At 35.2% G+C, this 27,232-nt stretch overlaps 1 protein-coding gene across 1 annotated transcript in view; it reads left to right on the forward strand.

Annotated features, from left to right (window-relative positions):
• Positions 1–27,232, forward strand: part of LOC145667971 (uncharacterized) — a 147,874-nt gene that overhangs the window by 84,734 nt on the left and 35,908 nt on the right. The window contains exons 14-20 of the mRNA XM_081735396.1: positions 5,971–6,180; positions 9,186–9,345; positions 9,739–9,804; positions 13,132–13,183; positions 16,820–16,887; positions 22,097–22,251; positions 23,717–23,857. Of these exons, the coding sequence (XP_081591522.1) occupies positions 5,971–6,180; positions 9,186–9,345; positions 9,739–9,804; positions 13,132–13,183; positions 16,820–16,887; positions 22,097–22,251; positions 23,717–23,857 (852 nt within the window). The remainder of the gene's footprint in view (positions 1–5,970; positions 6,181–9,185; positions 9,346–9,738; positions 9,805–13,131; positions 13,184–16,819; positions 16,888–22,096; positions 22,252–23,716; positions 23,858–27,232) is intronic.

Below are 27,232 nucleotides of genomic sequence, written 5' to 3' on the forward strand. Positions count from 1 at the left end.
TTACAAGAAAATAATGTGAACCTATGAGATATGGTAGCTATCGGCTGCGATGGTACTAATACTAACGTTGGGTCAAAAGGATGATAATTAGAGTGCTCGGAAACCATTTAGAGAGGTCCTTGCAGTGATGCATACGTTTATTGCACATTATTGAACTACTACTTCGTCCTTTACTGAAATAAATTGACTATATATCTACTGGTACTTTGTCTGGTCCTATTGGTAGATCATTGGTGAATTGAGAGACGAATCCAGTGTGCAGCGTTGGAAAGATTTCTTCAGAACTCCCCACATACTTAAACGTGCGTCATCTCAGTTATGATCAAAGATATTTGTATGAAATATGTCAATCTGTCATAAGAGGAGGCTGTGATAAAAACCTACAGATAAGAAACCTAGGAAACTTGCGCATACTCGCTGGTTAACAATGGCTTCCAGACTTTTGCGTCTATGCATATATACGCCAAATTCTTGAAACAAGCTCTAAACTCTCGTAAAGTTTGTAGTAAAAGTATATGCACCAGTGTGGTTCAGCATAAAACTAAAACCTCTTGCCAAATACGGAGCTAAACATTTGTTCTTTACTATAAGATTTTCGAGATGTTTGCAAGAACCATACAAGACTTTTGTCAATAAAGTAATTTTCAGAAATACATTCTATGCGAATTCTAAAAATATTCTTATTGCCATGATTGGTGACTACAGATCAGCTACGCGAATCCTTGCTGCCGATAAAATCCTCAAATCCAGAAAACAATGTAAACGTTGTGAAACTCGTTCCTTCCAACTGCCAGTGTTAAACTTCGAGGCTAGTAATTACACAGAAATGATAAACTAAAATGGGTGTAACAGCAGAACCCCCAATACTGGAACTTGATAAATATACATATAACATGATAAATTGCGAGAAATTTGTTCTTGAGAAAGTATAAGTGTTGATATCCCTGAGTTTCCATGTTATACGCAAGCAGTGGAAAGATTAGTGAAAATACTTAGTGAAGGTTCTTCGTCAGTATGTGAGCCACGAGAGATTTGTTCATTCGTTCCAAATTTGACTTAAGAAAATACATGAATACGTTTCAGATAAAATCGCAGTATCTTGCTTGAAGACGTGAATGAAATTTATGAAAGAATCAGTCTCATACTGATGTAGCCTGTAACATAAAATATGAACTTCGATAGCTTTAGAAATCCACCTGGACACGACAACGAATGTTAACACCTTCAAATTATAGCCTCCTTCAAGCGAAGAGCTGCTTAAAGATTACACAAATGAATAATAAACGTGTATTTATTTACAAAACCTATCAAACTTAAGGCCCATTGCGCCCATGCTAAAGAATATTTTACAGAAATGGAATTTCCGGTGGTAAAGTACTACATTATGATGCAACTTTTGCCTTATATCCGAATTCGAATTTTTTTAAAAAAAATAAAAATTTGGGCTCTTTTCACTCATTTATAAAATCTGTCAAACTTAAGGCCCATTGCGTCCCGGCTAAAAATTATTTTAGGGAATTGAAATTTAGCATTGGTGGTAAAGTACTACGATATGATGCAACTTTTGCCCCCTATCCAAAATAGAATTTCGAAAAAAAAATTTGGCCTCTTTTCACTCCACCCTACTAAACGTGTATGCGATATCTTAGAGGTTGAAAACAATCACTAGGAAACTGAGAACACTACCGGTGAGGACTTTCTACTGACATTATATTAACCCTATTGTACTCTTCATTAGGACGAGGTCAACATCTTGTTTCATGAAAGTTATTATCATTGAGGTGCACTCTTTTCCATGGTTATCTTCCTACCTTACTGAATTAACACGGAGCGGGCCCTTCGGCATACAGAACAGAACGGATTTTAAATTTAGAAAAAATAAACTTCAGGGCTGCTGACGACTAGTTCGTTTTTAAAGTATCTCTCTTTTCTTCCTGACCCCAAGCTCCGTTGGTTACAGAATACTATTTTCATATTCTAGTTCACTTTGTTGCTATCTTGATGTATAACGCGCCCGTTTCTTTTTGTTCTTCCGGAACAAATGAACTCGCCTTCCCGAAACATTAAGAGACAGAAACATGAAAGAGAATTCAAAGTATAATACAAATTCAAATCATAGTATTTATGAATATACGGTATTAATCTTACCAAAGAATACGAACAAAAAAGGAAATGTCTATTAATTTGGAAAAAAAATGACTCATGTTTAGGAGCTTCTCCAAAGACTTTACAAGAGTACTAAGATAGCTTTGGTTTCGCTACAGAAAGCTCACCTTTATTAAGTATTTGTATGACCAGCAAACTACAAAACTTACCTGACTCGGTTAGATAGCACTCGTGCTTTTTGGTGGCTACATAGCACAAGCCCGTTAGTATTTTATTCACTGTAGTTTTTATGCCATTCTTCCACACTGTGTTCATTCTCACCACAGCTACAGATAACGAATTGTAATCACTAAAAAGTGATTTGACGGAGAAACTAAATAATACTCAAATTATTGTCATTGTAAATGTAGAATTTTGGCATTTGTCTGGCTGATCTATTACTGAAAACAGAAAAGAGTCATAAGGTACTACCTTTTTAAAAAAGTAAAGCTTATTTAGTTGTTTTGTGAGTATAGTAAAACTTTAATATTTGCAGTAGAGTGGAAATAATATTCAAGCATATCTGGTTAGCGTACGCGTCTTTGACATGGAAACCCGGCTCCATTGCCAGTGGGAGTTCATATGGCTCAGATTCCACATTGAATTATAGGTTCACGTCTCATATGGCCTCAGAACTGAAACGAACACCAAACTGTAAACCAATCAACTAAGTTTAGTACAAGGCGGACACGTTGTCGATGAGTGTAAAGTCACGCCATATTCTAGAGGTATGCATAAGTTCCAGGCTGGAACTTCCAGCTAACCAAACACCTCCTCAGATGGAAAGGATAAATATGAGGCTACTATTTTTAAATAAAATTTTAGATTACTTAACAAAGAAAGAGTAATGTATAAGGAACGTATTTATGTAGGCGGCTAACATCATGAGGTTTTACTTTTCTCATGCCTTTTTTTCAACCCTTGTGTTTCTTTCTTCTCATGGCTATGATGTCGCACTTAAACGTCACTTTCCCTTCTCGATAACCTGGGATAGAAAATGTAATGTCGCCAGTCTAACTGGCTTATTTTACCAGAATATTGCAGTCATATGAACAACCCAACTCCAATGTTTGGTTTCGTGTCACCTCCAATCCTTATAGCTCACTGAGAAAGAAAATGCACTTTTGCATTTTATGCTATCATCGTTGCTTTTATTTTCTTCGTTTTTAAACAAAACATATGCACGAGGGACCGATAACCTACATTTTATTTTTCCTGCTATTCAATATTATTAAATCGTTGAGTTCGAAAACCAGTCATCTCCATTGAAACTAATTTTATTGAGATCCGGTCGATGTAGCACGAGATCCGATTAGTCTACCCCCTGAAGTGTCAGCAGCGAAGCAATCAATTACATAATAGTTTTCGTATGTGCTTCTTCCTTTTGTGAGTATGTGTTACAGAAGTTTCACGAATATACCATTTGTTTACAAACATGGAATACACTTTAGCGAAGCCATTTTTCTTTCCATCTTGTATGTACTGTTATTAGTTTTTATCATGTCTATTTGGAAGAAAATACATCCCGGTAATGTCAATTGTCATACGTTCTACTTCTGATTCCATCCAACATAAGGATCCGCAGTTTATTCCTGTTGTCAGTGCTGTCAGTATTTAATGAAGCTCACCCAACTCGAGCCCCCCAACCCCGATTGAGTGCAAAGTTTTTTTTTTAAATGTTCTTGCAGTGATAAGAGGAAAACTCACGAAATTGTTACATAACGTTTCTTGTCGAAATTCAGAACCAAAGGCACCATATCTGCAACCGAATTACCAATCCCTCTTCACCTCCTACCCCCAGCACACAGACACCAACAAACACTTTTAACAAAGAATATGTTAGTGCAGCGGAACGCTTTAAAGCCCCACTCCAATTCGGCTCTCTCTGTTTATATATATATATATATATATATATATATATATATATATATATATATATATATATATATATGGTGTTATTGATCTACATCGACAAACTGTAAACTGTGATTCCTTATAATAAAATGAGAGATAATTTCATATGATCCTATGGAGAAAATGCATAGTTTCGGTGCTACGGCTGTCCAAAATCACGAAAATGCTACATTTCAATTGTCCCTATTTCGAGTTTAAGAAACTGGAATGTTGGTTCTTATCAACGTAAAGGAAAACACGTATACACAATCCAAAAGTGCATAGTCAATTTTCATTGGATGTGCAGGATATTCCCTACAGGGTGTAATTCACAGACATAGTTCTCAACAGAGTTTTTACATATGTCCTGATTTAAAGGTATGTCCAAGATGGGCAAAAGGTAAGTGTTAATAACAATGGACACCCAATACTTTGGAGGGAAGTCGGAAGTGTTCGACTCTCTCCTTTTCTTTCAAATAAACGTTAGAAAATTGCGTTCCTTGAATATTGGTGGATAAAATTTGGCTATTGTAAACAGAACATAAAACTATTTACTCAACAACATAATTTTCATTACATTTTATTGCAAAAAGTCAGGTTCTCTTACTCCAGTTTTCTTCTCGCATAGAATGCGCGCAATATTTATAAATCTGGGAGCCAATGCACGTAAAACTGCGATTCTACTGAAAGATGGCATAGATTAGTCTCAAGCTCAACGCATACCATGGGTAGTAGTATGTGTTTATAATGATGGTGTCTATATTTTAAATATATATGCTCCAGCAGTCAATAATGATCGAGCTGAAAGAGAGTATTTCTATAATGAAAAGATATTGTCCTTATTACCATCTGATTCTAGATCCATTTTTGTTGGTGGTGACCTAGACACATTAGAACTTCCGTCCCAGCATGGTATCTAACAATTTTGTGAAAGTTTTGTCTCTTCATGACATGTTGTGTTTCCATTGGTAGTTCCCAAATTTTACATTAAAAAATTCGAAAATGTAATGTAGACTCGACAACAACGAAAATCTATAACATCACTGAAATCGATATTCTTGTTCCCATGTTCACTGTTTTCGATCTTTACACTTCACCTGCGTTTTTAGAGGTATAACTTTTCCATTCGTCTTGTTTTACTAAACTTAAGTATTTATTCGTACTTACACAATTTTACAATTTTCGTTTTCTTCTGCGCACGCCAGGTAACACCATCAGTCCAAATTGTATTTCATTATTTGCTATTACCAGATCTGCAGACTGGTGGAGAAATCACAAGAATAGGCGAAAATTTTACTATTTTGGCTTAGGCTTGAAATACTAGAGTTTTATAAATCTCTGGATCAGATACCCTCACTGACAAAACTTGGTGCGATGATGGAATGGTATGTAAAAATTTACTTCAAAAATCGTTTAGAACTACATACATGCATTTGTCGACAAATTAGATTTGTTCTGTAGCGTAACTTTAGTAAGCAGCCTAGTTGCCTTCTGTCGTTGTTTTCTTACCCTCAAACCACAACTATGAGATATATGTTTCACAAATGTATAAAAAGTTCTCCATTTCAAATAAGGGTGTAACTAGGGGCTGTGCCGAGTGCACATGATAAATTTGTTTTATTCTCTTTACCTTTATTTGCCATGGATTTTCATCTGCTTTTATTTATTTTATTGGAATAATTTTTTTTATTATTTATACATCTAAAATCCAATAAAATGAGCACACGTTAATGTTATATTGAGGTGGTAAACAGGTGTAACCTTATGAAAGGGACTGCCTACATCTATGTTGAATATGAAGAATCTTCTTTCAAAAATCCACTTACAACCAATACGCAATAATTAAGCCTTTATTAGTTAGTTCACAATTCTTATATATGAAAACCATTTATGCATTAAAGTTCTTATTTGATTAGGCTATTTTTGTTTCAGGAAAATGAATAACACAAACAATTTAATAGAAAACATAAAACATTTAACCTGGCTAGATTTCACAATGTTCGGCGGGATGCTGGCTTTATCAGCTATTATTGGACTGTACTATGGATTTTTTGCAAAGCAAAAACAGAATTCTACAAAGGAGTATCTATTGGGAGGAAAAAATATGGGACTTTTCCCCATCTCTTTATCATTAATTGCAAGGTAACATTTATTTTATTTGACTCAATGGACAATCACCTTATAAAATTTGTACACTGAGCACAATTTTCAATCAAACTTCCTATTACAGAAAGAATTTAACAATTTTACATAAATTAAAGATAATATAAACATATCCAAACAATAAGAAGTAATAAATGAATTATATGTAGTCAATTGAAAGTAATATTAAAAATAGAGAAGCGGAGTGAATTACTTCTAATAGGGTGACAATACAGTTACAGGCAGGAAATCTAGCAGCTGAACTTTATTTGAAAGTCTTTTTTCTCGAAGGATACACATGAAATATTAATGATTTGGCTTCAAATTTAGACCTCAATTTGCAAGAGTAACAATAGTACTACTAATAAAAATAGTATTGTTCGTATTATTAAAAAGTAGAATGAAAATGTTAATTAATAATCCTACGATTATGCCTATTGGCTGGAGGAGACCGTTGATTAAGAAAAATTAAAGGTCTTGAAATAATTGGTAAAGTGAGAATTTAGAAGGAAATGGTATTACTCAGAGAGAAATTTTGTTTATGTTTATGTAAAACATTTTGGTAAGTGATAATATGAATACAAAAGAATGAATGTGATGTTCTAAGTAAACTAGTGTTGGTTCTCCCTAATTATGTATATACTTAATAATAATAATAATAATAATAATAATAATAATAATAATAATAATAATAATAATAATAATAACATATTTGTATTATTATTAGGGTATACTACTTACTTTAATACCCACTTGGAACTTTTAAACTAATACATAAGAAAGAATGAAATTTCATAACATGCAAAAATCAACAGAGGACATTGTTCTAATCTGCAGTACTACCAGAATAACAATGATTACTGGTTCGGTATTATGTACAATGTACCAACTATTTACACGTTCCGTGATTGCAACGATAATGCTTCAGTAGTGCCCATTTAACGTAAATTTGTAAAATTTTGCATGAATTATCCTTACTTTACCATATTCACGAAACGAAGTTTTGTATATCAAATTGTTACAATCAGCATTATGATCTTAATGTATATGAAAATAATCTACGTAATTTGAGTAATACTTACCTAAGGACTTTCTTCAAATAAGGCCTTCCGAAGTTTTAAATTTACAATCTCCTGTAACTAGGTTTCTCCTGTGACACGGAACACGTCAAATGATTATCGCGGTATTTGGCATTAAAGTACTTTTGATTTCCAGTACCCGGTGTATCATAGCTGAGTGATTACTGTTGTGAAATTTTCCACAATATGTATGTTTGGAATAGTGTAGTGGCGTTAGTTTGCAACACTGAATAATAAATGTAAAATTGTTTTTGTTTTATCTCTAGATTTGAACGATTAAAAAATTTAACTGTATGTGATGTTGGTATCAGACAGTATGTCAAACAACATCTCGCTGTATTTGCATAATGTATTAAATGCTAGCCACAGGCTAGCGACCTTATTAAAGGTTACAACCCTTCTCAAAGGAGGTAAGGAGGTATGAAAGTAGGTAAGATGTAGGAAGAATTAGGTAAACAACTAGATTACTTATTTTAGCAATAATATATTACTATTGAGTTGTTATGATGTTTGTAATCATAATCATATTTAAGATTCATGTGAACGAACTAAAAATGCGTAGGCCTATATGAAAATCAAACATTTAGGTAACGTCTAACAAGTTTGAAACAGAAACAAAAGTAAAACTTGGTGCAGGTAAAAGAATTAACTAAATAGTAAAGTATGTGCAGCGGTGAAAATATAATATTGTTAAAATGAATAGAGATAATAGTCATGGTGGGATTAATGGAAGCGACGGACTAAAGATAAATATTCCGGAAATAATTTCGGAGGGTGAGGTACGGACTCGGTTTGTGGAATATAAATAGAAGCCTGCTCGTGATTACGGTTACTTGACGTGTAAGATCATTATTGATTCATGGGTATTCATAATCGCCTAAGGCCTTAGAAATGTGTGAACAATAACTTGAGCGTTCAGGCGTATTGTAACGTAGTGAGCGGCGAGGAGAAAGCCATGATTGACGAGTAACAAGGCTAGAATTATAAGAGATTTGATCGGTTACTACCTAGAACGTAATGAGCTGTTACTGAACAATGAAAGATAATGGTGATAAAGATTAGTGCTATGGTGTATATAGTATTCGAGATGAGACGACTGGAGAAAGAGAGATCACTTAGAGTAATTGTCGTATGTACTCTTATGATGTTCCTAAAGGCTACATTTCGGTATCCGAGTGGCTGAGGAAGTTAATATCAGCAAGAATAATCAAATGCTTGTATACGCCTATATTATAGTATGAAAAGTAGCTCGTGGATCGTAGATTAATGCCAGAGTAATTATAATATTCTTGAAATGGAGTTTTGCGATAGCGTGTCCTGGAAGATGTAAAAGACTACAGTAATGATGTCCGTAGAGTATAGTATTACTGGAACCAACTGTAGCTTCAATATTTGCTCGGTGTAATGAAGAATGTTCATCCTCTCGTTTTAATATGTAGAGACGGATTCTGGTATTTGTAGGTAGTTTTAGAAAAGTTTCGTTGAGAAGAAAGACAAAGAATTGTTTCTCAAGAGAATTCTGCAAAATGTGTTGCAAAAATGGATTTGTTTTTAGTAGAGAACGGATATACAGGAACAAGGAAACTATGTGTATATCCATGGTGTAGAAAGTAAACTGATGTTTATAATCAGTGGGTTTAAAGATATTAAATAGCTTTTGGAATAGGTCGGGTGGAAAGAGACATGAAATTTGGAGTTGGCAGGTTAAAGGGTGTGAAAAAGAATTTGCTGTCAATGAAATTGATTGATTTGCATGTTAGAAATTGTAAATGTTTTGCATCTACAGTATTAGTTTAGATATTTACAAGAGAGTATTAAGCTAAAAGGTTTACTATTTAGTTCTATAGCGATTATATACTTTATTTATGATGTTGATTCATCGAGCCAATTCATTGAAATGAGTCTTACAACTTTACATTTTTATAGCTATATATCACCAATTACTATATTGGGAACCCCTGCTGAAGTGTATTCATTTGGGACTTTGAACTGGCTGGTTGTTATATCGGACGTACTAGTTAGTGCAACAATGGCTTACGTTTATTTACCTGTATTTTGTAGATTGCAAATCACATCATCTTTCGAAGTAAGTACCGCTATTAAAATTAAAATAATTTAATAACATACAAGTTCTTATAGTTTTGTTTTCCACTTGAAATGACGTCATGCGTCTTCCCGTTTGTATTATAAGGAAATAAAATAATTAACAAGTTTGGTCACAAAATGTGTACGTTACAATTAAATCCTTGGAAAACTTAACATCATTTCATATGTTACAGGAACTGTTTATAACAAAAACATCAGAAAGAGAGAGAGAACTTAAAGATGAAGTATGTGGAAAATGTCCAAAAATGTACTTCATTCCCATGTTCACTGAACGCCCGATTTGTCTGCTAGTGTGAAAATGTTGAGATGATTTTTTAAATCAATTACTATGCAAGTACAGTCTGCTTATTTACTGATTTATTTATTATTGCAGTACTTCGAAAGACGTTTCAGCCGAGGAGTAAGACAGGTGGCATCATTTTTGTTCGTCATTAAGATGGTAAGTTTCGTTATTTCGAACATCATTGCTGCACTGAGTTTCTAAAACTTCAGTTATTTAAAATATGAAGAACTCTGTCTTTAATTGTTGTTGTTTCAAGCCCTTTATCCCAGTTTGCTAGAGTTGTCTTTTCGGATTGTTGTTCTTCAGCTGTTTCTATATCTATCATATCCGGTGTGGCACCACATTGCACTATATCTCCCATAACACAATTTCTTCACTTCTTCTTTAATCGGCCTCTGGCTCATTTCTCCAACTGCTCTTCTTTGATGTACTTACAGACAAGAAGATACGATAAGTTAGTAGTAAAGCGCTCACCTCTGGTGGGAAGTGTGTCACTCGTTTGATCGCAGGTGATATGGGTTTCACATGGAGAATGTTGTATCCGTGAGTTTTCACGAAGTTTCCTCTTCCCTCCCAGATTTTCATTCCACACATTATTTCACTTATTCACTTTAATTGTAACCAATTGTGTTTTTTTTTTCTTGGAGGACACCGCGCGGGACATTAAACTAGAGTTTCCATATAATTTTCACTTTCAGATAAGAATGAAATACAGTGTAAGGAGCATCTTTGGAAACGACTTCCTTTGTATAATATTTGTATTTTCCATCTTGCTAAATGGATAACAGAGTATGTTTTGTACAACACTAGGCGACGAAAGCCATAAAAAATACCTTACAATTGTGATAAAGTACTCTAATGGCAGATTTTAGATCTTTTATAATCTCCGGTGTTGAATTTCAAAATCTATATTTGTAACCTTACTAATTAATTGGGGGATTTTACTTTTGATATTACGTTTCTCTTCCTCTTCAAATCTACTTATTTGCCGTTCAATTTGTTAAAAATAAAGATTGTTAAATACATATTATTAATATTAAATAATAAAGTTTAATTTAACTGTAAATTGATAACGGTTAGCGTACGCGCCCTTGGCGTGGGAGACCCGGGTTCGATTCCCGGCGGGAGCTCATGTGGTTCGGATTCCACGTTAATCAGTAGGTCCACGTCTCATATAGCCTCGCTGCTGAACGGGACGCTAAACTAAAATCAACTCAACTGTAAATTGATAAGTTAATAAATTACCTCAAATTGTACCAACGTTAGCATCAGTATACCTAGTCTGCTCATTTCAGTATTTTCCTTCATTTTTTCATCAAAATAAGAGCAGAGTTACCACTCTAAGGGATTTGGTTTTGCTATGCACATTACTCAAAAATGACGAAAAACGATCGGAAGTGTTTGAAATGTGTAGGTGAAGAAGAATTGAGAGCATTGGCCGGGCGGAGCAGAAAACGAAGGGGAAATTGATAGAAATGATGTGGGAAAAGAACAGTTTTACATCCTATTGAGAAGAGAAAGAAAAGCTAGTTGGAACGTTGGCTAAGAAGGAACTGTATCATGAGGAATGTGCTAGAGGGAATACTAGCAAGAAAGAAAGGTAGAGAGCCAAGAAGGCTACAATTGATAAACGATATCAAAACACGAAGTCGTTCTTGAAAACGAAGACGTTAGTGGAAGACCATGAAGATCAAATTTCACAACCTGCTGGAATCTTTCAAGAGAGGAGGTGAAGTGGGAAGTGTAGTATTTTCCTTAATATGTCTTACATTGTTTTCGAAAGGTTCAAATAGAAAGCTTCACGTCTCCAGTGTGAGCTGAATTATTTGCTTTCTTGAATGACTGAAAGTATTTTTTATCTTTTACCTTGAGTCGAGCGATTAGCTAGAATCCTTTTACTGACATATTTCCAAGTGAGAAGGTCTGAAGCTAAGCATTTAGGCTAGACAGAACCTGATTGATGGTTTTCTTCATTTGAAAGTGAAGATGAACTTTGGCACTCTTCAGGAGAAAGACAGAAAAGACGTGAACGACGACCCCACTACAAATGAGAAGTACTTTAAACAAATTGATTTGAGAGAAGTATAATTGGTGACATGGAAAGAAAACAACCAAGAAGTAAAAGAAACATTTCCTAAAGTGAAGGAAACAGCGATGAAATGATTGGAAGGAGTTTGGTTTGATCTCTTTGTCCTACAGATTACTTTCCTTAAAAAGAGTGATTTTTTTCACAGAATATTCTTTCTTCTACAAGCTAGTGACTATTTGAATAAACTATTTATAATTTTTCCCAAATTTAATTTTGATTTTTTTAACATGCTATGTATAAAAGTTTCCCTAGACACAACTGAACATAGCATAGATTCAAGAACTGTACTTATGAAGAAATTATATTTGAGCACCCTAAAAAAGGAATTCTATCTTTTATTTTTAAGGAAGGCATGGCGGCTCTGTGGTAGAACGCTTACTTCTGGTGCATGTAGTCTCTGGTTCTCTCCCCGGCCAAGGTGGACAACATCTGTCTGTGGTTTTCTTAGGGCACTGCTGTTTCCTCGGTCATTCTCATTCCACTATACTTTCATCATCATTCCTTTCCTTTAATCATCCGTCGTCTCCCTTAGTCTAACGGAAATAATTGTCGACGTTCAATTAAAATGTTTTATTTCATTTGACTTTTTCCTTTCATTTTTAAGTTATGTGATTTATTATTAGTATTTATTATCTGTAAATGTCCAATTGGGGTAAATTTAAGGCAAATACAGAAAATTTTGCAAAAGTTTCATGGCTCGTAACGCGGAACCCAAATTCCCAAACCATCCATGAAACCAAATTTCGTATGCGAATTAACCTCTTTGAAATCTACAAATAAGCCAGGTTATGTCTAATTAGAAGTAATTTTACCTATCTCATATAATACGTACTCTGCTTTGCCATTATTTCTTTAGAAGAATTAATGAAAGACAAGAAATATTCTCTTTAGAACAATGTACTTTTAGCTTAAGAGAACAGGGGAGTCATTTCAGACTTCGCTTGAGGGGAGCAAGAGCACCACCGTCATAAGACTTCCACATTTTGTACTAGTATATTAGTAGACAACCAAAGTATATGAATTCCTCAAGCTCCTGGGGGAGGGCAATTGCCTCCTCCTACCCCCTAAATGACACCCCTGTAAGTCATTTGTTTGAGTTTAATGTCCCACAATTATGCCTGGGTGGCAAAGGAAGACGGGACCTGCTGATTATAGTGGAGTCCAAACCACTTTTGTCGTTCAACAGTACCCCTACCGGGAATCGAACCCGGGACCACACGCACCAAAGGCAAGCGTGCTAGCTTTTAGGCCAAGCAGAGGTCCTTGTCCCTGTAAGAGGGTCCTAGCTTTCGTTTTTAAGTAACACGAAACCCTATTGATTGTAAGAATAGTTGAATTCTAAACTTTTACAACACTATATGCTATTTAGTATCATTATTTTCTATTATTTTCAGCTTCTATATACACCAATGGTTATTTACTTACCTGCTCTAGCACTTAACCAAGGTAAGATCATAATAATGTATTACAGTTTACTTTTTCTTGATAAAATGTTTATTTTTTATGTGATTAATACATTTTAATTATGTTTCTTCACATTACGATCCATAATTATAAATCTTTAAAATATTACTTCGTATTTTATACATACAAACTACATATATATTATCACATTTAAACACCGTATATCTCTGACTTCTTTAAACCGAGAACTCGTTTTATATTCAGGATCGTTTTATAGTCTGGTAAATATGGTAAGTGTTACATGATGAAATTATAGCTAAATTAAAGTCATACGTATATTTTATAAAATTTCAAGGCTGGGTTTCCCATAGAAATGCCAATAACAAGTCATTATCTTGTGAACGAAAACCGGTAGTATAGCAAGATAAATTAATGGAACCTATCACAAACAAAGTATTCGCAACTTTAGCAGTCAAGTCTGGGTGTTTACAATGTTATACTATTTTACTAATTAAAGCATTCCTCCCAATAATGCTATATATCACATTTCAGCGAAACCGAGAGAAAAAACGAAAATTATGATACTTGCATTTACAGCTATGATCCGCGCTAAGTTTGCCAACCTTGTTACGTTTTTCGAAATTTCATCGGGGAAATTGAATACCTAAAGTTAACAATGATGTATCCCAGATACTTCCTTAATAAAAATTGTTAGGTAATAACAAGGTTCAAAGTTTTTGTTCACAATTTTGTGTCTGAATACTAATTACAGTTTCTGAGATATATGGGAAAATGTCTGAAATTATTCAAATTACCCCGCTGTACCTTTTTTTTTAATTTTAATTAATGACACTGAAACTACACTGCCACAAATCAAATTACACTTTGGCACTTTAATTTAAGCAATTTAAATATGATGATGAAATGTTACACTTGGTCCAATTATCTTCAGTACGAGCGCGGGAATTGTGGATGTCGCGGCTATCGGTTGAATTTCAGTACATTGTCTGTTTCCGTTGTTTCGCACTTTCACTGGTCACTCACATTGAAATAATGAAAGAGGATTTCTGGATGATTCCACGGATGTGCACTCGAAGTCTGGAGATGGAATTTTCTTTATCTTCCCATTTCATGTCTTCTTTTTGTACTGGTTGTGTAGAAACTTCTCTATTGCGCAGTTAGTACTTCAAACTTAGGACGACTTTATAAATATCGTCTTGCAATCACACATTTTGTATTTCAACTTTTTTCTCTGTACAATGTTTTCACTGTAAAAATAGATTAATCTTTATCGTAGCTTATCACATATTGAGGTTAGCATCTATTGCATAGGTCCTTCGTTGCACTTGCCACTATAATTAAATATATTTCGAATGTAACATAGTTCAAGCTGTGTTGTTCGTCGTAAAGTTTCAATCAGACTAACTCACTCAGCTCCCTGCTGGAGGCACGACGCAAACATCTGATGTAAGAGTTAAAAATAACCATGAGATGGTTTAGTGGAATGCACTGAAGGGAGATTTGCTCTCTATGTTACATTTCAGCACCTTATTTGGAGAAGAGGGAGGGTTCAGAAGGGTTTCGGTTCAAAGTTGAAATCTTCGAGTTTTACGTCCCACGATTATGCTAAAGGAGACGGTGATGAGTAATGATCGAAATGGTGGAATGAAGGAAGTGGGAGGAAACGGGACAACCCCTAGGAAACCCACACACATGAGGTTTGTCCACCACCAAGTTCACTTGGCGGGGACTGGGATCGAACCCAGGACCCCAAGCACCAGAGGTGAACGCTCTACCACTGAGCCACAGCGGCCCCTGTTTCGGTTGCAGAAGCAACACATAACACATACACATACTCGTCTAATTGCGGGGGCCACGGTGGCTCAGTGGTAGAGCGTTCAACTCTGGTTTTTGGAGTCCCGGGTTCAAACCTTGCTCCCGCCAGGTGAACTTTGTGGTGGACAAACACCGTGTGTGGGGGTTTCTCGGGGTTCTCACGTTTGCTCTCACTTTCTTCATTCCACAATTTATTTCATCTCTCATCATCACCTTCTCCTTTAGCCTAGCCGGCATAATTGTGAGACCTAAAACTCAAAAAATTCATTTCATTTCATCTGTTTGGGAAGAGAAGAATTCTTAGAATTGCTTTTACACAAGGTTCATTTAAAAATTTAAAAATTTTGCAACTGGATTCTTGTGGTATTGCGAATAATGTCATAGCGACAAGAAACAAACCTTCAGTATATGTCAGTCATCGTTTGTAGATGATTCCACTGGTAATTAAGTAAATTCCAAAATGTCCCATATAGTGTTATTCGGGGAACATTTTAATTAAATACTGCAAGTAAAATGTTGTTAACTTAAGCCTTTAACTGGTAAAATAAATCTGAAAATGTTCTCATTCTCTTCCATAAATTTCATTGAAGCAGTGGCCTTACTGACATATAGTGGAATTTCGCTGTCCTAACATGACCTGAGTTTAAAATTGTGTTTAAACCTGGAATCGTTGCAGCCTAAACACCAAAAATCTACACTTATGAGGACCTGAATACAGTGTAACATGTCACGGACTGTCAAAGTGTCTATTGATATAAACGCTATATCATCTGGACTTAAGTGCCCCTAATGACAGAACTATCTGACTTCTACAACGTGCAACAATAAATCGAGCTATTTTTTGAAAGTTATTAAGAGGAAACAATGAAATTTATTTGGGTGCAATAATAATTGAAATACATAGTAGATATGAAAGATCTTACTTAGTTGTAACTTTAATGTGTTACACAAAATAAAGAAAGCAATCAAGTTACTATCCAGACATGATATATTCCAGGTGACCACCGTCTGGTGTAGACGCTCAGTAAGTCTCTTGCCAAGGTAAACTAGTACTCTTTACAGCATATTTAGAGGAATTCTTGCAGCTTCTTCCTGAATGTAAATTTCCAGTTGGGAATTGGCATGCAGACACAAGAACACTCTATATTTGAATGTAAAATGTGATAATTTTCTTTTACAGTGCAATGCTTTTTTTTCTTTATTTTCTGCAGCATTGTTTTTGTTTGGTGCTTTAAATTGTCAAGTAAGTAAATGATTTCATGTCTATCTTGTATTTCAACTTGTTACATCCAAATAAAATTTTATCATTTTCTCTTAAGAACCTTTCTAAAATGACTCGATTTACTGCCACCAAAAGTAGGTATACATCCCTGCACTGATCATGTATAATATTCTAGTTTATGAATTTATTTGCTTCGACTGTTCCGGGCTTAAGTTATATATAAAAAAAACATTAAGAACAAGTAATAAAGAAACTAGGTCTACATGTTTGATAACAATAAGAAAAGATATAAAATACGGGACGCGACTGTATACATATTTTTGGGTCACCCTATATATAAAAGCAAGTTCTTGATTTTTTTAGCTAGTGATCTAGATGGAAATTTCGAGATTATTTTCTAAGTAAAGTATGTACTTGAAGTTTGTGTTCTGTTTGCCACTGGGTCAATCAATAATTTCTAACTCTAAATATTTAGCTTTCTCTCCTTGTGTTCCTTTAACTCAAGAACGAATGAAGTTGTCAATTCTTGCCTAATTTTCAGTCTTTGTCTTTTAACGATACGTAAGAATAACTTAATAAATTAATATAATACCTACTAAATAACCAATTTTGATTTTCAGCCACTGGAGTTAATGTTCACCTAATAACACCTGTGGTATCAGCCGTATGCATATTTTACACTGCAGTTGTAAGTATTTAATTGTAATCCACAATTGGGTGCTATAAATGTGTTCCTTAATCTAGGGTTATAATATGTAATTTCACAGTTTTAAGAAGGACCATTTGGATAGTTTACTTTTGTTGGGCATGTCGTTACTTATTGATACGTGTTATATTTTGATATATTAACTAGCACAAATGAAACAATAATAAGAAAAGCTCTACAATACAATTTAAATTATATCAACTGTACTCTTATTGTTTTTGTTTTGTCAACTATAGTAAAAATGTGTTAGTTTCTATTTTTAATTTCTTTTAGTCAGGGCAAATAGTAAATTATATTATATTATTATTTGTATAAAGAAAATTCTAATTCGAGAAATTTACCCACCTTTACTTACTTTCCGTGGAGGGATTTCTACTGCAAGTTATAATGATAATCAGAAATCGCTATAGAAAATATACAAAGACGGGTAACAAAAATAAAACACAATCTACTGTATCTCGGTAATGAGAAGCACAGATATTTACCATTCGACAAATACTCGAAAAGAAATGTCAATAGAATACCCCGGTACATCAATTATTTATTGAGTTTAGAAAGGCTTATTGCTCGGTTATGAGTGAAACATTGTGCAATATTCATACAGAATTTGGAATTCCGAAACAAATAAGAATTTCGTATGTCAATAAATCCCAAAATAAAATTCCGAGGATGAAAATGCTTGTCCACAGACTTCCCCATTTAGAATATCCTGAAACAATGAGAGATGTTATCGCCTTTATTAATCAACTTCCATCTGGAGTCCCCTATAAGAAAAATCAGAGATAGCATACAGGGTCTACAGCTGAATGATGTTCGTCAGTTTATGGCTCATGCATTTAATGTAAATGTGATAAAGGATGATAGGAGAACCATTTATAGAAAAAAATGTATAGATTTTGCTAAAGGCTTCTAGGGACACGAGTTTAGACGAAGAAATTAGAGGTAGACTGATTCTTGTAATTATGCAATTCTAAATATTTTGTCTTCGTAAATTCTGCCAATAAATTTAAAATATATAAATCGATAATAATGTCTGTCATGCTGTATGGTTGTGAAATCTGATCGCTTACTCTGAGGGAATGTTTCTACAACAGGGTCTCCAATACAGAGGTATCCGGAGGCGCAACCGTATCATCAGAAATTAAAAGACGTACTGCTCGACGTATGTCCCCATCGGCAAGTTTATTCTCTACAACCTTCATATTAGAAAATTTGTGGTTTAATCGAGATGTGCTCATCTTTTTTGAAGGCCAGGTTAAAGCGTCATGGCAAATATTGCACCAGAGGCGAACTCGCTGCTTTACCCAAGAAGTCAGATTCTTTACTTTATCTGATTGTTTGGGAACACATAAGGCAATAAATGGAAATAGGCGTAGGTTGATCCAGTCTTTTGTATCATTTAAAGTTGTTATATGATTTAATACCTCTATGAGTGCATCAGCCACTGTTGATCGAGCACCTCTTCTGCCGTGTCACAACAAAACGCTGTAACTTGAGTTACATTGTTTTGTCGCTATAAGCATTTTTGAATTTCCCGCTACCGATATTTGTGTTCACCAGGCCCAGTATTGAGCTGGGTCAAATACTTTTGAAAATACAGCAAAGAAAATTTCGATGTAAGTAGGAAATTAGCCTGTCTGTAGCGACAAAACGATGCAAATCGAGTTACATTGTTTTGTCGCTACTGAACGACTGCGTAACTGAAATTACATTGTTCTGTCAATGTCATTGTAAGTAGTAAATGTGCATTTTGTAGCGACAAAACGATGTAACGCGAATTACATTGTTCGGTTGAAAAATGAATGTAGCATGCTCTGTTTTTACGCGTGTCTGAGAGTGACGTCACCGTTGTATAAACCAATCAATGGTTCAATCTGAATCAAAGTGGCGTGACCAACGCCCCGAATCATGGGAACAAACCGGCCAAATAGGCTCGAGATGATGAACCCGCTGGTATCACATTACAATTTAGAGCATGCTCCAAACAGGAGATATCTCCCCTGCGGCTACACTGCGTCGAAAGCGTACGAAGAGTACCTCGAAGATTGCAAGGAAAAAGAAAGAAGGAAATGCAGCTTGCCAGTTTTCCACGAGGTGATGAAAGATCTCCATATCTCCACTTCAAGACCCACCCAGGATGCCTGTTCCAGATGCGAGGAATATCGTTTGGCCGTTCACAACGACAACAACGGGCCGCAGCAGGAGCACTCCTGCGAAGCCTGTGGGTGCGCGTTGTGCAAACAACAGATCTCCCAACTGAAGAACCGTGATCTGGCCCGGGGGCACATGCACGACTTTCAAAGCAATGAAGGAACTCGTGTGTCAGTCTATACTGTCGATATGCAGAAAGTGCTCTCGATGCCAAAACTGTCTACCAAAGACAGCTTCTTCTTGCGAAAACTTGTACTGTTCAATGAGACTTTTGCTCAGGTTGGCCAAGGCGCGGAGGCAGTTTGCGTGCTGTGGCACGAAGCGGAAGGCGGGCGAAGGGCAAGCAACATTGCGTCTGCCTACGTGGCTTTCATCCAAGGTCATGCCAGAGATTTGGAAAACATCTACCTGTTTGCAGACAACTGCGGCCCCCAAAATAAGAACCGAATCCTCTTCGGGGCGCTGTTACGAGTCGTCAACGATTGCACCGTATCCTGTTCCAGGATCCGACTGGAATATCTGGAGCCAGGTCACACCTACATGAGTGCCGACAGCGTGCATGCGTGCATCAGCAACAAAATTCGACTAAAAGACCTGTACGACATGGATGACTTTGTGTCGACGATACAGGCCAGTCGAAAGAACCTCAAGACGGTAACACTGTCCCACAAAGAGATGATATTGTTCCGGGATGAAACGAAAGCCAAACTCCCGAAAGGATGGTCCTTCAGTAACATGAAGATTGTGGAATTTCGGAGAGGTAGTTTGGCAATCTACGTGAAAAAGGACTACGATGCAGAAGATTTTCGCGAGATTTCAATTCTTAAGCAAGCCACGAAGAGAGTCCTTGCTAAGGAGTTGGGGAAACAGAGCCCAGATCTGCTGTCAGCACTGCCGAGGCAGGAATCCCCAAGAGGCATCAGTGCGGAGAAGAAGGAGGATCTCCTCAAGCTCTGTCAGTATGCCTCAAACCAGACGAGGGTTTTTTCAGAAGCTTCCTGTCACGAGCGGAGTTTTCGATCTCGACAGGATCGTTGACGTCGATTTTTGAAGTGACATTTGACGTTGACACATCAAAGAACTGTCTAGTGTGTAAATTCTTTTAAATAAGTTTTTCAAAGCACAGACTAATTTGTGACAGATAATTTGGTCACTTGTATGTCATTTTCCCTTTTTGTCGCTATTATGTGAAGGAATAGTATGTGATCGATAAGTACGTTTTTCAAAGAACAGCTTCGGTTTTCGTTTTATATTCTTCTTAAGGTTCTTCACCACATCGAAATTTAACTGCCGCTAATTTCAGTGTTTTTTGTAATATCTTCAAAACAAATAACAGTACAAAAAGTGCATCCGCAGTTTGCTAGACAATCTCATTTTGCGTGACTCACTTCTCTCTGCTTCCGTTTTGTAGCTATTCATAGATTTGTCATTTATTTGCGATTTTTTGACTAGCTGCACAGCGAAAGCAGACAGGTGAGCCGCGACAACGATATGACATGTAAAATAATATTGTCTAGTAAGCTGCGGATCCATTATCCTATACTGCTATTTGTTTTGAAGACGTTACAAAAAAAAGGTGAAATTAGCGGCAGTTAAATTTCGATGTAGTGAAGAGCCTTAAATGTTTTATTTAATAATGTTAAGGGAATGTAACGAAAATATGTTAATACCGAGCGAAATATTAAAAAAGGGTACAAAACTAAATCAACATGCATGGTCGTTCAAATTACGTATTAGCAAATATAGCATACTCAATCCTTCAGCAATTTTATTTTGTGTGTCTATTTATGGGCTTTCTTTGGTTATTAGCAGTTTTCCCCAATATTTTGCAATAAACATTCAGTTACCATTTAACAGTGAATTTTGTGTATGCCATGAGCTGCCAATACGAACGAAGGAAAACATGTGATTATCTTAAGTTGTGTAAGCCGATTTGGTTATACTTGGTGAATGGAACATGACCAACACATTGAACACAAAATATGTTGCTTATATCATAGGCAAATTCGATTAGGCCTATTACAATAAACGAAACAAAGAATCTGTGTGAGCTCGCTATTATTTAACATAGGAATTGCCTCTATACCGTACGACTTTCCCGGCGTGGAAAAGTGGGGTTCTTAACAAGTCCCTATGCCTAAATTACAATTACGTACTCCTAACGCCTGGGTATTTCAGTTATTTCATTTATTAAATAGGTACTATTTGCTATTAAAATGAATTCAATTTCAAATAATGCTGCTAAATCGTGTACACTGTAGCCACAAAATGATGTAACTGTAGATACATAGTAGATGCTGTAGCCACAAATTGATGTAAGTCTAAATACAAGCTCAGCGCTATAGCGACAAAACGATGTAACTAGGCAATAATAGTCAACCAATCAATTTTCACCAAATTTAATCACACAACATGCATTTACGTAACATTACATGCAACCACGTGTTTCCAAAGTCAAGATACACCGGTCCTACACGATACAAATCAAATTTTCGGATGAAAACTTTACGGCTCTTTTTCTCAAAACTGCTCCGCCAAAGTTACAGCGTTTTGTCACGACACGGCAGTCTTGTAACACGTCTTAAAATATGTGTCGAGGATCTTAGTGACAGTAAGATCTTGCCCATGTTAGATATCGTCAAACCTTTTGTGTGGTTACTGCTGTTAGTGTCGGTAACATTTGCAGTTTTACTCTGAAGGCAGGCGTGGAAGGTGATATCAGAGCAAATATCATCATCACACGCAACCCGATGTTTCTTACCAATATGTATAGCTAGGCCTCTAGCACTTATATAACGTTTTCCACAATGAGGACAAGGCAATGTATTAGTACTTCTAGAAGCACCAGAGAAACAGTTACCATTACTAGCACTTGGCACTGAATCACTATTTATAAAAGCTGGCATCTTTCCAGCTTGTGAAGAACATCCGTCACTTGAAGATTTCATTAGTTTAGTTTATTACGTAAGTTTGGTTTAATTATCGTATCGTAATATTATTTAAATTAATAAACTAAATATTTGAATTTAATTCTTTCCAGGGAGGATTCAAAGCCGTTGTGTGGACGGACGTATTGCAGGCGGTTCTCATGATTGGAACTATAATTGTAGTAATGGTATTGGGGACTGTAGCTGTTGGAGGGGTACAGGTTGTCTTCGACAGAGGTAGCCAAAGTGGAAGAGTAGAATTCTTTAAGTAAGTGTAAGCATGTTTTATTTTAAATATGGTACGCCGATAGAAATTTAAGATTTCCAACTTAAAATAGGTTTAACAACAATGCTCATTTAGTTCATAAGCAATCCAAAACGTTTGAATCGTACTTCATATCATGTTAAAAGACAGGTAGTGATTTATGGCGTGTCTACTGCATAGTTTCATTTGCTTCTTCTCTCTTTCTTTCCCTCTCTCTCTCTCTCTTTCTATCTATCTATCTATCTATCAATCTATCTATCTATCTATCTATCTCTGTGTGTATGGGTCTTTCTGTGCGTATGTGGTTATATGTGCATATATGGGGTAGGCATATGAGGGAATCATATGCGTTTTTGTATTGGTTGAAACTAAATTCTTTCTTTTTCCTTAGTAAATGAATTGCTTTCTGAAGAAGTACTATATTGACTTGTTTCTACAGTTTAAAATAAATTTTAGCACAGAGAATATATATAGGACATGAAGCTACAACTTAACGCAATAACGAACCACATTAGCTCCTAATAGAGTCATATTTCGGTTTCCTGGGACGAAGGTGCATACGCTAACCGTATATAAAGGATCCTGTTGCAAGTTTTAATGTTTTTTCTAATGTTAAGAAGCTACAAAAATGTTTCCGATTTCTTTGAAAAGGATTCTTACTCTTAAGGTACTCTTACTTTTATATGTACTCTTAAGTGCCACTTAAAGATGGCGTTCTGAAATTACTATAAATAGTTACGTGATCATTTTAAATTTACATCCCCATGTGGGACGGATAGCCATCCAATCTTTGTGTGAAACGTATATTTTCATATTGTCTTTCTCCACTAGATCAAAGTTTCACCATGATTAGGTAAGTAAGAATAATTTTGTACTAACAATTTGTAACCTATAGCTGAGACCAAATTTTGACCCAACGACCTCTTGTTCGCGAAGTTTCAGGTGGTGAGGTTTTGGCCACATGAGATTTTCAGATACAGCGTTTGTTTATACTCAACATGATATATATGATATATGGAAGACACATTTCACATGAAAAGTTTCCACCTTCCAATATGGGTTACATCCTTAATACAATTGTTCCTGTACTTAAATTTGTATTCGATATTAGGCATGTCAGCTTTTCGTCAGATTTTATACTATTAGTAATATACCGTATCATTACAATGTAGACTATCATATGTCTATGTTTATTATAACGCGACATTGTACGTAGAGGCAGATATATATATAGTGCCACAAGTTATTTCGAATATATTCTTAGACCCACATCTCACTAGGTTAATTAGGATAACCACCTCTGACAAGCTAACCCAATGCAAGATATTTTGCTCGATACATAACTCATTTTCCTGTATTTGTTACTTAAGTAGAATATTTTCTAATATTGTAGATTTCCAATTTATTTCATGGTCTATATGACATTATTATACCAATAAATAATTCTTTCCTTTTTTCACTTTTCCAGTTTTGACCCAGATCCAACCACACGTCACACATTTTGGTCAGTGTGTTTTGGAAATTATTTCATATGGCTGGGTATGTTTTGCGTGAATCATAGCATGGTGCAGAGGTGTCTGGCTATGCCAAACTTTAAGAAGGCTAAACTGCAAGTATTTTTCTTCCTATGCTCTTTCATACGATAATAAAAATATTTCATAATTGCATTTTATTAATGGTAGAAATATCTCTTAGAAATATCGTTGAATGTTTGAGTTAAAATCATAGACAATTGAGACAAGAATATTATAATGTCTCTGTTGTAGAGATATGTAAAACTTTGGTAGAATATGCAGCGTGATCATGTTTAGAGCACAATTTTCTTTACTATAACCTCTAATACATGTCAAGCTACATGAACTGACTCACCGACATAAAATTACATATTTTTTTTCGATTGACACGGATAGTTGAAATTTGGCATGCTTATAGCTTAAAGAGAAAACAACAAGAAATTTATTAAAAGTGTATTATTTATATTTTGAGGAGGAAAAATGGAGATGAAAAAGTCTATCTAGCTATTATCTAAATAGGTGTATTTCCTATTAAACCTGATATTTTAAGTAATTTGAATTATAATAAAAATTACAAATTTGATATGTTCGTAAGTTTAAAGGTGGCATTATCGAAATAAACCGCCTAAAATAAAATTTCTCAAATTTACTGAGGTTTTGTGCAGAACTGAAAAACATTTCCGATATTATTTAAATAGGAGCCTTCTACATCTCATAATTATTAAACACTTCAGGTAGAACTACAAGGTTGCCCAAAAGTAGGCATACACCCCTGCATTGATCAAGTATAACATTCTAGTTTACGAGCTTATTTGTTTCGGCTCTTCCTAGCTTAAAATGTAGGTAAAACCACATTAAGAGCAAATAATAAAAAACGTTGATAACAATAAAAAATGGTATAGCATACAATGAGCTGATCAGTACTGTACTCTATACCAGCTTTTGCGCCATTCTATACAATTTAGCATGTTTGTGTACTTCCAAAATTAACACACAGAAAATATAATGCCAAAATTGAATAATTTTAGTGTCTACAAATTTAAGGGGGAGAAGAAAAATCTCCCGTGTTATTCAAATGTACATGAAATCGCCTATTTTAGGTACTTATAACTGAAATAATAACTTAAAATTTATTTATTCGTGTAGGTTTATATTAGCTTTATCTAACAAGTAACACTTCCCAAGTGTAACATTCCGATTTTGATACAATTTGTCAAGTAGATACTACACATGAAATAAACGAACACGTGCTTTTTTATTTTCTGCGGGAAAACGGTTTTAAGTGGCAAAAGCCCATACTCAAAATTTTGAAAGTTGACGCTCGAAAGGAAAAAGCAAGTGAACCTTAGTAAATGAAATTAAACATACATATTTTAGACGTAAAATGAGGGAATTTGTTTTTCGTATTTTCCTGGGAGAAACGGTTAGTTTGGGCTCGGACCCGTCCAAACCTTTGATCACGAAATATCAAAAGTGCTAATAACAATATATCATAAGTGCTTAAAGGACATGAAGGATTGGAACGACGCAATATGTAGGCACAATACTAAAAAAGACGAATACTGTTTTTTTTATTTTTATTTATTTATTTATTTTATTTATTTATTTTTTATTTATTTATTTTTTTTGCGGAAAACAGTTTTAGGGAATAATTGCACCCACCCAATATTTTGAAATTTGAGACCCAAAAAGCAAAAAGAAATGCACTGAATTGAATGAAATTCACCACAGATATTGAAGACGTAAAACGAGGTAATTGGATTTCGTAGTTTCCTGGAAAAAAAGCGCTTGAGCGGGGCACGGACCTTCTAAACCGTTGATTACGAAATATCAAACGTGCAAATAAGTATACGTTAGAAGTTCCTAAAGAATATGGAGAATTGCAATGAAACTTCGTACAGAGACAATTTGCAAAACAATAAATGAAACGTGTTTTAATTCCGTGCTGAAAAGCAGTCTTGGGCCTAGGTCCCCTCCGATAAAAAGTAAATATTACCGTATTAGCACAGGAAGGAGTGGACCGAAGCTAATGAAATTGTGTATATGTTGTATAGACCCTGTGTAAAATAAGGCCTTTCTTGTTTGTCAAGTGTTCCTATTCGTTTTCCTTCAAATTCAACAGCAAACAGGAAATTAATCGACACGTGTTTTTGTTTATGCTGAAAAGCATTGTAAGGGTAAAGGTGGCTTCTTAAATACTATAAAATACGCTATACTGTTTGTGCTTGTTGTTGATCTGCCAAATTTAAAGAAATCGGATGGATATACTTGTGAAACACGAACGGTCTTATTTTACATATCCAAAATCTACATACATTTTCATTCGCTTCGGTCCACTCCTTCCGTCACACGACGCCTGTCCAATGAACAGTTTTGTTTTCTTTTCAGTAAAATACGAAATACATTCCCTCATCTTACCTCTACAATATTTGTGCACAATTTCATTCACTTCGGTCCACTCCTTCCGCCACACGACGCCTCAGTCCAATGAACAGTTTTGTTTTCTTTTTAGAAAAATACGAAACACATTCCCTCAACTTACCTCTACAATATTTGTGCACAATTTCATTCACTTCGGTCCACTTCTTGCCTTTCGGGCGTCAAATTCCAAAATTCTGGTGGCCTCCTAAAACCGTTTTACCGCAGAAAATTAAAAACGTATTGATTTATTTTTAGCTTATTGTCCCCACGAGAAATTTTGTTCCAATTCATCATGTCCTTTGGGCACTTTGACATACTGTTATTACCACTTTTGATATTTCATGATCAAAGACTTTTAGGGGTCCGTGCCCCACCCAACCGTCTTTTTTGCAGGGAATACATAACACGCATTCCCTCATTTAATGTCTACAATATCTCTGAACAATTTCATTCACTTGGGTCCACTTTTTCTTGTCTTTCGGGTTTCAAATTTTAAAATTCTTGGTGGTTCTTTTGTTATCTAAAACCGTCTTTCCACAGGAATAATTGTATTCGTTTATTTTTGCGTATTGTTCATACACAAAGTTTCGTTGCAATTCTTAATGTCCTTTACACAAATCTGATATACTGTTACTAGCACTTTTGATATTTCTTGATCAGAGGTTTGGAAGGGTCCGTGCCCCGCCTAACCGTTTTCTCCAGGAAAATATGAAACATATATTCCCTCATTTTACGTCTGCAATATCTGTGCACTATTTCATTCACTTCGATCCACTTGTTTTTGCCTCTCGGGCGTCAACTTTCAAAATTTTGGGTGGGGGCATTTGCCCCAAAAACCGTTTTTCCACAGAAAATAAGAAAGACGTATTCGTTTGTTTTATGTGTAGTAACTACCTGCCAAATTTTATCAAAATCGGAGTGTTACACTTGGGGAGTGTTACTTGTAAGTAAATTACTTTCAATCTTAAAAAAATCGATTTCATTTTGATTATATGAGGTATTGAAAATATTTTCCGCCTTATTTAAATGAGACACTCCGTAATTATAAG

Source organism: Thermobia domestica, chromosome 13 (genome assembly GCF_964235325.1).
Source record: "Thermobia domestica chromosome 13, izTheDome1.hap1.1, whole genome shotgun sequence".
NCBI classification, from domain to species: Eukaryota; Metazoa; Arthropoda; class Insecta; order Zygentoma; family Lepismatidae; genus Thermobia; species Thermobia domestica.